Source organism: Rhodnius prolixus, unplaced genomic scaffold (genome assembly GCF_049639745.1).
Source record: "Rhodnius prolixus isolate KJV_2025 unplaced genomic scaffold, Rpr scaffold_5, whole genome shotgun sequence".
In the NCBI taxonomy this organism is placed as follows: Eukaryota; Metazoa; Arthropoda; class Insecta; order Hemiptera; family Reduviidae; genus Rhodnius; species Rhodnius prolixus.
In genome coordinates, this window is record NW_027411624.1 from 18,078,717 (window position 1) to 18,090,693 (window position 11,977).

General features: G+C 31.8%; 3 protein-coding genes across 5 annotated transcripts; 1 reads left to right on the plus strand and 2 right to left on the minus strand.

Annotated features, from left to right (window-relative positions):
- Positions 1-3: 3 nt before the first annotated feature.
- On the minus strand, positions 4-2,287 carry mRpL15 (mitochondrial ribosomal protein L15). The gene is made up of 5 exons (XM_074135020.1): positions 2,092-2,287; positions 1,865-2,019; positions 806-971; positions 528-687; positions 4-392 (listed from the first exon to the last, which is right to left on the minus strand). The coding sequence occupies exons 1-5, from the start codon at positions 2,191-2,193 to the stop codon at positions 97-99; spliced, it is 879 nt and encodes a 292-aa protein (XP_073991121.1). The 5' UTR covers positions 2,194-2,287; the 3' UTR covers positions 4-96.
- A 175-nt stretch (positions 2,288-2,462) lies between these two features.
- On the plus strand, positions 2,463-8,527 carry Nmd3 (60S ribosomal export protein NMD3). Of its 2 annotated transcripts, none has more exons than XM_074135013.1 (12): positions 2,463-2,619; positions 2,948-3,056; positions 3,132-3,266; positions 3,340-3,490; positions 4,425-4,559; positions 4,649-4,757; positions 4,865-5,015; positions 6,530-6,672; positions 7,562-7,707; positions 7,836-7,951; positions 8,072-8,239; positions 8,322-8,527. In XM_074135013.1, exons 2-12 carry the CDS (start codon positions 3,010-3,012, stop codon positions 8,494-8,496), a joined length of 1,476 nt encoding a protein of 491 aa, XP_073991114.1. In that variant the 5' UTR covers positions 2,463-2,619; positions 2,948-3,009; the 3' UTR covers positions 8,497-8,527. The 2 variants fall into 2 exon arrangements, with proteins under 2 accessions (XP_073991114.1, XP_073991113.1); XM_074135012.1 differs by lacking the exon at positions 2,463-2,619 and adding an exon at positions 2,740-2,877.
- A 1,258-nt stretch (positions 8,528-9,785) lies between these two features.
- Positions 9,786-11,976, minus strand: Uqcc1 (Ubiquinol-cytochrome c reductase complex assembly factor 1). 2 transcript variants are annotated; one of them, XM_074135029.1, is made up of 6 exons: positions 11,836-11,976; positions 11,128-11,313; positions 10,983-11,055; positions 10,407-10,573; positions 10,134-10,331; positions 9,786-10,016 (listed from the first exon to the last, which is right to left on the minus strand). In XM_074135029.1, the coding sequence occupies exons 1-6, from the start codon at positions 11,866-11,868 to the stop codon at positions 9,918-9,920; spliced, it is 756 nt and encodes a 251-aa protein (XP_073991130.1). In that variant the 5' UTR covers positions 11,869-11,976; the 3' UTR covers positions 9,786-9,917. The 2 variants fall into 2 exon arrangements, with proteins under 2 accessions (XP_073991130.1, XP_073991131.1); XM_074135030.1 differs by lacking the exon at positions 11,836-11,976 and adding an exon at positions 11,570-11,717.
- Between the last annotated feature and the right edge of the window lies 1 nt (position 11,977).

The following is an 11,977-nucleotide window of genomic DNA, read 5'->3' on the forward strand; positions in this document are numbered from 1 at the left end:
AAATAAAAAATGAAACTATTTTTTTTATTAGCACTAGAAATCTCTTTAATCAGAAATTTACAATTTTATAAATATTCTACCCTTTTGATAATTCAGCTAGGTATTATAAAACAGTTCTAATTTTTCACATTTTGGTTTTAGCACTTCTTTATTGGTCAAATTAACAAGCCATCCTGCGTGAAGTCCAAAAAAAATTTGTCTGGGATCTTTTCTTTCTAAAAGAAGTTTTTCATTTTCTTGGAGAGTAGGTAATTTATAACCAAATTTCTGCGCTAACACTAATCTCTGATAGGCCACTTGTTCAGGGTCAGAAAGGTAGCCTCGATTACTCGGTGAACTGTAATATTCTATAACGTCTTCTGTTGGCAACATTCTCCGAGGTATAGGATCACCTAAAAAATAGTACATATTTGTTTTTGGTATTGTTTACTCATGTGAAAAAATAAATATATAAGAATATTTTTCCACAAAAATTTAATTTTCTTTATAACAATTATATTCAGAAGCTACTATAATAAACTACTAACCTCGTTTGAAAAACTTAAGAGGATCTCGCAAAATCCATAATGAATCTACATCATAATAGGCAGTAGTGATAACTCCACCATTCCTTTCTATGGCTGCAATGGTTGCTTCAGAAGCCCTTTGAACTTCAATATTAATTTTTGCTCTAAACAAATCTGCACCCTAAATGAAAAATGTATATTACAAAATATAGGGCTCACAGGAGAAGTAGAAGAAGGAGAAACTGGAGAATTATATTTGCTCCTAAAAAATTATTCATCTGTAAACATTTATTACTTACTTCATCTGTTAAATTTATTCCATACATGTGTTCATCTGGCCTAAAGGTATAGAGGCCGGTATTACAAATGTTAGCAAGGTCAATGGGTTCATCAGGATCAATTCTTGAAGTATCAATCATTGTCTGTAATTGTAATAATGTGAGAGGAGGATATTGCTTCCGCAAACTGAAATAATATTTTATTGAATTAAATAAACAAAACTAAAAAACACAAATGTTTAAATTAAATTAAAACAACATAGAGAAAACTGGTGTTAGATAATCAAATATGGAAGGTTTGAAGATCATCATAAAATATAAATACAGCGAGTTTCTAACAAAAATATGAAATTTCTAAAAACTTAGGGTTTATGTATATTACAAAAAAAATAATATTATAAACTAAAATAACAAATGATTGCTTCTTTTAAGAAACCATTGAAAATAAATGTTTTCTTAATTCTTATCTCACGCGAACGAGAAGTTTCACGCAGGATTTAAGAAATTTAATCAGCAGACATAATTCTGGAGAAAAAATGCAATTATAAAAGCACGTAATCAAATGTCATTAAGTTTGTCTAAAGCACTGTCAGTAGAAGCTTCTCAAGATCATAGTTTCTACCCTCTACATATTTATCGATATAAGTGTTCACAGTTGAGCAAAATATATAGATGGAATACTTAGTACGAGTGTGTTAGGACGTCGGAAAGGAAGGAATTTAATCATTAAAAGACCGGCACATTGGAAAGTACTTAGCGCCAAAGAAACAGAAACGAATTGAAGAAGTTTCTACCTCTTCACATGATTAATTGGATATTGATTCAAAAAAAAAAATAATGAAAAAAAAGAGTATACCTTCTGAGGTTTAATAGAATGGCAAAGGTCTAATGAGGTACATCGCCAAAGCCGATTACAATAAATGATCTAAGAGCAGCAATGATTACTTTAGATGAGAAATGGAGGAAAAGATCGAGATATGCACTAGTGATTTTCTAAGTCCTACAAGCTAATGAATAAGGGAATGGACAGACTTATGTTCAATTAATAATCATTAATAGTAAAAAATTATTCATATTTACTGATGGCCTCGGTAGTAGGGTTCGTAGGGAAAACGTAGATAAAAAGGATTGTTTCCAGTTTCATAACCAAGTCTCATGTAATTCTGTCTTTGACCAGATCCTTTATTCCCGGCTCCATGTTTATCACCACCATACTGACCTCTTCCTCTTTTAAACTAGACAATTCATGATAAATAATTGAAAACATGAAGAATAATAAAAATATCTAGGAAAATGAAAGTACCTACTTTCTTTGGTTTGCCAGTATTTCTAATGTTACTTAATGATATCCGAGGTAACGCTCTCAAAATGTTGAGAGCTTTTTCTGAACCTTTTTGAACTGCACTCATTATTTCATTGATCACACATAACTCAAGAAGTTTTAATTTTCTTTCTAATTTACTAATAAATTAAACGAGGTTACAATCGAATTTAGGTTGTAACATCGATGATTATCAATAGAAAAAAATTGTATTTTCTCTACTGAAAGAATCTGAAGCATCGATTGTTCTTTCACAAATAAACCAGTTTTCTAATAATACATATTTTTTCCAGGATGCAGCCTTCAAATATTAAAACAATTAGCAGTAAACAAATTTGGCATTGGTCTTGCCTTAAAAAATAGTTTTTTTTTACTTTACTTGGAGTAATGTTTGGAACGACCGTGCAAGCTATTGTATTTATTTAAGGAATGATCTATATTGTCCCTTAGTCTAAAATGTTTTATTGCATCATTTCGTACTCGTTAATCACTGAATATGAATATACATACGCAAGTACGACTTATTTAATTGATAATTTTGTAATATTAATATTTATACAATACATTTGTAGATTTTCTTTTTACTTCCATTTTCGTTATGCTTAGTGAAATTCAATGTTAATTCAGTAATATCGATATTCAATAAATTTATTTTATATGAAAGAGGGGTACATAACATACATCCTAACCCCACTCGAACGATTTCTGTTGAGATTATAAAAGAAACAAAACCATGACATGAAATATCACGTGGTCGGGTAAAATTAGGAAGGTTAGGAAGTAAAGGGAGGATTATTTCTAAGTTTTTCTAATGTGTTATCTTTTCTTATCTGTTTTCGCAGGTTAAGTTAAATCCATAAATCCGTTGGAAGGCAATAATTAGGAGTGATTACCGCAAATCGCAATGGAATACATACACGACCAACACCTTACTGAAGTAAAAAGAAAAATGTAGGTGTAAAGAAAGTTGGTTAATTTGAAGGGATGTATTTCTTGATTTAAATTAAACCTGTCTTCCCTGAACAGATTATGTTGTCATTGTGGAGTATCAATTGAGCCAAACCCTGCAAATATGTGCGTTGGCTGCATTCGTACTGAGGTTGATATCACAGAAGGCATCCCAAAACAAGCTACCATTCATTTTTGTCGTGCTTGTGAAAGGTAATAAATTTTATTTGAACTATAAGACATTTATGTATGTGCCAACAAGGTCTTATTTTTTCATAATTTTTAGATACTTTCAACCCCCTTCTGAATGGATCCATTGTAGCTTAGAATCTAGAGAGCTGTTGGCTTTATGTTTGCGAAAACTAAAGGGCCTTAATAGAGTAAAACTTACAGACGCAGGTTTTGTTTGGACCGAACCACATTCTAAGAGAATTAAAGTAATTTATTACAATAATATGGTTTTGGTGTAATATTAATAAGAATTTAAAGATTCTAGCCATCTAATATTTAGTTGTTAGCCCAATGCTGTAATTTAGCTAAAAATTTAGAGAAAATCATTAAAGAAAAAATCAATGCACAAAATCTGAAGTAACGGTATTTCTAGTCATCCAATTTTGTTCAAGTTTATAATTTTACGTACTATATTAATATTATTCCGGCGATGGAGCTGTTTCTATGCTTTTTCAAAAATGCTTTGAAATTGATCTACACCCAAGTGCTTTATTAATTCTATCCGGTAAGACCAGTTGTGTAGGAGTTTGTAGCTAAAAACTGAACGAAACTTAGATAATTTTTTCCCTCTTTATATTATGTAGGACATGAAGCCGAGGTCTACACTGAAATAGCACTCAGAGAAAAGTGCCCTGAAATGAATTCTTGTTGAAGAATGTTCCAAATAAAAACTGTAGATTTTCTTGTTTTTGTTGTAGACTTTTTTTTTTGTAATTCAATGGTACACCATTTTATTTATAGAAAAGCTTTGGAGTAGTTTTTAAGAAAAAAGAAAAGAAATCGAAAAACTTTTTTTTGTACTGAAGTGTATTTTCGGTGTAAAATCTAAAACGCAATGTATTTCAGACAAGGTGCTAGGGAAAATTTTAATTCATAAAAAATTATAATAAAATCAATAAATGTTAAGATAGTTCGGATATCCATGTTACTTGGAGGAGCAGCAACAGTGTTTGCGTTTAAAAGACTGGACATTCATGCAGCAAAATTGCCGTTTGGGCTCGCAAATAAGCCCTAGCAGAAAATATGTAGTTGTTAGCACGATTGGGTGACTAGTGGCTGAAGCTACAATCTGATTAAACTCCTTGTACACAGATTTTTCGAATTCCATCATGATAAGTCTTAAATCCTATTATTCTTTAGGTTAAATTAACTGTACAAGGAGAGGTCATTGGAGGGGCAGTTTTACAACAAGTATTCATTGTAGAATATGTGATTGCTAATCAAATGTGCGACGATTGTCATCGGACTGAAGCTCAAAATTTTTGGAGGGCAGTAGTAAGTAACAATGACTTTACCTTTCTAGTCTTAATTTTATATTAAACAAATAAATGGATTATACATAGCTTTTCAATATTTATTGACAGGTACAAGTAAGGCAGAAGGCGCAAAATAAAAAAACATTTTATTATTTAGAACAGCTAATATTGAAACACAAAGCACATGAAAATACTTTGGGAATTAAACAAATACATGGTAAGTTCTTATTGTATGCCAATTGAAAAATATTTGCTGCTCTAAGGTTTATTTTTAAATTTTACTTTACCTTTACCCAACAATTTTTAACTTTTTTTTTGTTACAGAGGGGCTTGATTTCTTTTATTCCACTGAAGCTCATGCTAGACGAATGCTAGACTTTCTTAATTCAGCGCTCCCTATAAGATACCAACAATCGAAGAAATTACTTTCCCATGACATTCACAGTAATGTATACAATTATAAGTTTACTTTCAGGTAAATGTTTTTACCCTCTATTTGAAACGCTATTTTATTGATTGTTATTTCTTTAAATAACATTATATTCAAAAATAATGTTTTTATGAAAAAAGCTGTTAGAAGCCATTTGTTCAGCATCAAGCAGGCTTCAGCGGGTCTCTCCCAGTTGGATTAAATGAGTGATTCTGAGGTTAAAAACAAACGCATTTGCGCGTAGGGAGCATATACAGGCTGTGTTCTTTAACCTCAAGAAAGCTTATGATACAATATGTAGTTGTACGATTTTGTGAAATTGTCATGAAGAGGGATATAGAGGGAAATTGCCGAAGTCACTTCTAGATTATCTAGATTCATGAAGGTTCCTAGTGCAACTGGGCTGGTCAATTCAGACCCACACCCTTTAGAGAACGGAATACATGGAATAATGGCGACAATATTTATGATAGCGGCTAATTTTTTTTTTAGCCAAAGTTGTTGGCGAGGCAATTAATCCATCTTTTTGTAGAATGTCCTCCCCATTGACTTGTCAGGTTCTAATCTCGTCGAAGACGGAAAAACACTACAACCGGCAATATCAGAGTGACTGATGAGGCTGCAAGGAATAGATTTAAATTTTTTGAAACAAAAATGATGTGCCTTTATTTTTGCCACTAATGGCGTGAGCATGTACCAGCAAGATTACACCTGAAATACTAGTTTCATATTCAATACTTAGTTAGCCCAACAGAATCGTATTACTACACTTGATAAAGTACTAGACCCTCGAAATCTTATATTTCTTGGTAGTTATAAATGGGAAAATAAACGGGTAATTTTTTTACAATAAACCGTTCTGAAATGGAATATGGAGTCCCAGTTTATAGTCACGCCTGAAGTTATTAGATCTAATTTACAGTGTAGCAACCGCGTAGGGGGAAGTGAATTAACCACTTCTTTAGGGCACTCCCTGCTGGTATCCCAGCCTAACAACATGAACATGAGCAACATACACTGAGATATCTCAATACATTTACACAGTACACATAGGGCATAGCGTACACATAGTAGGGTATACCCCCACTGCTAATCCCTGCTTCTATCCCTCCTTTGATCCTGTCTATCCCTTTCCAGACCGCTAGATCCCTACCCAAGCTGAGATGGGCACTCATGTCGAGGCTGAATGCGTACAGAGTAGTAAAATATATGTGCGGTAACGATCACCTTGGGGCACCGGGCGACACTTCATTGTAATGTAACTGTGTCAGTGGAGGTTTGCCACAGGTGACCGTTGATCTCCCCTCACGCTGGAATTAACGTCTGCCTGAGATGCCTTCAGGGGGGTCTTATCTCCGCAGACGACTTACTTGAGATGCTAGACTTTCGCGGGCTCTCGGTCCTGGGCTACGCAAATTATGGTGGTCAGGGGTCGGCACAAGACAATCGTTGCTGAGCTCTCATGCAACAAGCATTCAAGATCGTAGGATATAAATTATTCGGCACAACTAAGAAAATTTTTATTAAGGTTTAGTAATACTTTTTAAATTAATTTTTAGTGTGGAAATCGTACCAGTCTCCAAAGATAGTATGGTTTGTCTGTCAAAGAAAACAAGTAACCAGTTGGGAGGAATTAGTTCGCTGTGTCTAGTACAAAGAGTAACAAACGCTATTCATCTCATTGATCCATCAACTGCTCAGAGTAAGTAACTTGTCTAGTCAAATAATCACTTGACCTTTTTATTTGCATTTCTATTGAACAATTGCTCAAGTTTGTTAAGTTGAAATCACGATTCATTGATCTATATAACCAGATGTATTTAAAAATTCAAAATTCGTTATAAAAGTAAACTGATTGCATCCATTTTCATACAAATGTCGAAAAAATTTGTACCTTCTGTGATCTGTCAGTTTTATATTAGACACTCTCCATTTTGCAGAGAAAGTCAGGTTTTTTTAAACAAAATCTAAAATAAGTTTACCCTTTGGATTTTTTTTTCTCAAGTGATATGGGCATGGCATGAGCAGAAAACGAATAAGAGTAATATTTTTATTCATTTTTATAACTACAAGATAATTGAAATGAAGATTAGAATTAATATTTGCTGAGATATTCATCCCTTAATGTTTTCTAATTTTTTATGTGTGAGATGTATGGGTTCTTAAGGCGATTACCTACTTTTGTTTCTATTTTTATAACCTATAGGTATTGAACATTTCTGGAAGAAGACTTCTTTGTTACTATTTCTGTGCAATGGAAAATTTACCATTACAGGATTTAAATTTGTATCCTTTATTAAATGTTTTTAGTCGAGTAAATCTATCACTGGTTCAGTAATATTGCGTTTACGTCCAGTAATCAGGAAATCTTTTTTGTTTTACCTTTTCTTGCACATCATTAGGAAGAAAAAGTAAAAATGTGGTTTATTCTAGCTTCGCTTACTAGTATACAATTTGAAAACTAAATTTTTATATATAATAACTGTAAGGTTGAATTCTCCGGCTTCTTCTCACGTTTTTGTCCGCCTCTTGATTTCTTTTTTTTTTATTAGCTTTAATGTCAAAAATTATAGAGATTATTTTGGTTTTAGTCGCTGAAGTTTCTGGATCCAATTATTGGAGAGATCCATTCAATAGCGTGTTTGATCCGAAGCAATTAACTGAATTTACAGTTATGGATGTTGAGCCTATTATTGGCAAGAAGAACTTTCCAGGCCAGGGACAGATATCATCCAAGGTAATTAATTCCCTTACATTAGTTTACATTCTTTTTGTATATTATATATTAAATATATTTAGATTGATCTCTTAAAAAAACTTTCGTATTGGAATTTATTTAATTGTATAAATCTTTTCTGTTTAAAGCACATCCTTGCTGATATTTGGGTTGTTAAAACTTCTGAACTTGGCATTTGTGATAATACTATCCACACTAGAAGTCATTTAGGCCACATTGTGAAACCTGGAGACTCAGTTTTGGGGTATCGTTATCTCTACCTTTCTTTTTTTATTTTTTTAAAATAAATTTGCTTTATTATCCTAAGGTACTAAACTGAAATTAAGAAATAATTGAATTATTTTTTTAAATATATATTTTATAGGTACACTCTCAACGAAAGTAATATAAACGATGATAACTTCGAGGCACTAAATAAGGATAACGTTCCTGATGTAATATTGGTCAAGAAGTATTATGGTGGGCGAATTAAGAAACGCGCTTGGAAACTAAAACATCTTAAGGTTGATGGGAGTGTTGGTTCCTCAAATATGTTAGTAATTTACCATTTTGTCGTTTGGTTTGACAATAATTTCACTGTATTGTAAATAATTTTCAACCCTTGAATTCTGTAGGGATTATACATCATTTTTGGAAGATTTAGAGGAGGACCCAGTTTACAGACAAAATGTGAATATTTACAAAGATCCTAGGCAACAAGTAGCTGTTGATGCAGATGATGTGGACGATCCAGATCAGCATAGAATTACTTTGGAAGAAATGCTGGATGATTTAAATATAGACATGTAACAATTTATATTATTAAAACATGTTCTCTTTAGATACATATATTTTTTTTTAACCTATCTGGGCTCATGAACAAGCAATTAACTTCTATTTTAGAAGAATAAGGCCCAATAGAAGAATAACTTGTTCAGTTTAAGTCTCAATGCGAAAATATTAGACATTTTGAATCTTTTTCAATTTTCTCCTCTACTTGCTTTCATAATATTTTTAATTACCTTTCTGGAAAAATGAATATTATTGAAATCTTTGCAATAATCAAATCAGTCCTCAACAATACCTTCATGAGACGATATAATAGTCCGCCTAATACTCTTTTTAATAAAAATCTCCTGCTACAAGTACATTCTTATGTAATAGGATTATTCATTATTCGCTTCCGTTTGGGATTCTTCCCAAAAATTTAAAAAGTGCTGTAATAATCTTATTTTTAAAAGGCAGAAAAATTGAATAGTGATCCTACAACTACTGCTTAACAGTTACAAAGCCCTTCAATTTTTTTGGGTAAGTTAATTATACATGTCTCCTAAATTACCGACAGATATCTGTTTTTCTCAAGTCCAATACCTCAAACAGTATGAACAATTTTGTTCTCATAGTTAAAATCCATTTATTTTTTTTATTTGTTTTCTTTGTGCCCTTAATTGAAGGCACTTCAATTAAACAAGGATCTAAAGGCGGAATGAAGTTTAACTCTGTTCCTATATGCCACATTTATTAAACCTTTTTAAAACTTGTACATTTTTTAACTTGAAATGTGTTGGTACTACAATTCTAGTTTGGTAAAAATATTCCGACACTGCAATACTGATTTTTAGAGCTACTATTAACTAACAGACTTCTAATCAACTGCTAAATGGTTTTATTTGAATTAGGACAAAACTTTAAACCTAACTTGGTTTTGAAACATTTATTGAGAACAATGATTTTGTGATTGGAGGGGGGGAGCAGCTGTGACGAAAATAGGGACCCTTGTCACAAAGACTCGCGAAGATATCAAAATTGAATTCTAGTGAAAATCTAGATGGAGCACTTAGTTGATCTCTATACTTTCTACAGCCATTTGAGAAAGTAAAGATCCCCCCTCAAAAATCCCCCATTCTCCAACAGGAACGCATTCTAAAAAACGTTTGTTCACTGACTCATCTCTGACGTTTACTGTCCATTTATGTATTTAAACAATCCTAATTTATTCTAAGACCTATGTTACAGTCTCAGAAAAAAAAGTGTCAATATCGAAAGCTTAGAATGAAATCATTTCCATAAGAATTGATTTAAATAAAAAAGGACCAGTTAAAAAAAAAGATTTAATTCAACAAATACGTATCTTTTCAAAAAATATAACTGATGAGCTGCTTCGATAACAAATAGAAGAGTTTATCCAAAATGCGTGATAAAGAGATTGATTACACTATAATTATTCGAGACTATCTAGTCAGGTCACCAAATATTTCACTAATCGGGACCCAATGAATTTTTTTTTCTGATATAAACGTATCTAAATCCCACGAGTCTAACTGCACCATCTGCAAACAGAAAAATTAGTCGAATTAAAAACAATATTTACCACCTTAAATTCATTCGAGAAATAAAAAAAAAATATATTTTTATTAGTATATATACATTTATACTCGTCGTCTTACCGATTTCCTAATGTATTTCACCACGGCTTCAAGATCTTTTGCTGTACATGAAGGGTCCCTTACTAACAAACGTCTCCAAATAGCTCCGGCTAAAACAGTGTCACTACTTAACAGGCCTTCATCATAACTTACTAAGGCTGCTTGAAATTCTTCAGATAGTGTTCTTATTTGAGACCGGACGATGGATAAATGCTCTGTCTAAAAGCACAAAAAAATGAATTAAGCCTGTGGTTCATATTTACCTAGTAAATGATGTGTTTTGCTATTTATTACCCCTAATTTTTTAGCCCTAGTAGTTACATCCTCCCACATTGCTTCAACAATACAATTTCTTAAAAATCGTCCGTATTTAGGCTCTCCCATTAGCATTGCCATTAGCATCCACACATGTAATTCGGTAACCAGAAACCATGAGCTAAACGTATCAGGCATACGAAGTTCTAAAAAATAAGATCTGTACGATGTACATAATCAGTTCAACTAACTTTTATTATTTACATCACACAACACAACACTCTCTAGTAAGAATATTTAAATAAATAAATAAAAAAAAACTAAACTAATTAATTATTTTAGATGAGCAGAAGTACAATTTTAAGAGGTTTTCTCGTTTGTTTAAGTATTGATATCTTTGCAAAAGTGATGCAATTTAGTAGAGATAAATTATAACTATTGATTTCTTCCCTCCACCAAATCGCCAGTAAGCACTTCTTCGACGTTCCAATTTCTACTTTGCTAAGTTAAACCATTTCACATGAAAAGAAGAGTTCGAATTTGTGGCTTGAGTACTTTTATAAGTTGGTAAGTCAAAATTAATTTCTCTAGATGATATTAAGCAAAAGTACCAACCTTTCATGAACTTCATATGATCTACGTTATCAGCAACACATTCATATAGGTGAAACCCGGTAGCTCTTAGTCTCTGAAAAAGATTTATTAGTGAAAAGAATAGTTTAGTCATTTACGATTTAAATATGTACAAGATGTAACTCACATATTTTTGAAACTGAGTTTTAATATTCTCGAAAAATCCTTGGATTAAACCAGTCTTTTTTTCGAAGCTTTTGGTACTTATTGAAGCGTTTCTTAACTGAATATTCCATTTCCACGAATGATCCGGAACTGATGGTTTTAAAATAGGGCTCAATACTTGAGGTCCTCTTTGTACTGGAATCATTAACTAAAATTAAAGTAAACAATGAATCAAGATCAATTAATTTTAGGCAGATTGTAAATCTAGCTGCTATTATAACTAATGAATTTTTTTGTTACTAAAACTAAACATAACACGCTGTTAGCATAAACATGATTACATAAACATTTTAATTTCTCAAGGGTAGGCACACATATGATCTGCATTGTTCTTTTAATGTTCCATTTACAAAAGGTAATGAGGGAAAATAACAGTAATATGAAAATTTTACAAGTTTCCTTACATGAGCATTTAAGTTTATTAATATTTTTTTATTGCCAATACATTAATGTAAAAATCACCATGCTAATTTTTTCAAGTTATTACTTTTCCTCTCTTATAAGTGACCAATGACTTCCATCAATTCCATAAAACTTTAAGATTGCGATATTTAAAGACATTAGACACTACTATAATAAGAAATGCAAAACGAATCATATATGTACCTATATGTATATATGTCTAAAAATGAAAAAACTATTCTTAACCTACATAATTAAAACAAATTACCTTCTTCAAGCAGCCAAATCGCCGAAGACTCATTGTATTTACTTTTTCAGGAAACCTAACTCCAACAAAAAATAATTGTTATTAGTTTAGAAAACGAATTAATAGAACTAACAATAACAAATAACCACTTAAAATTTGACAG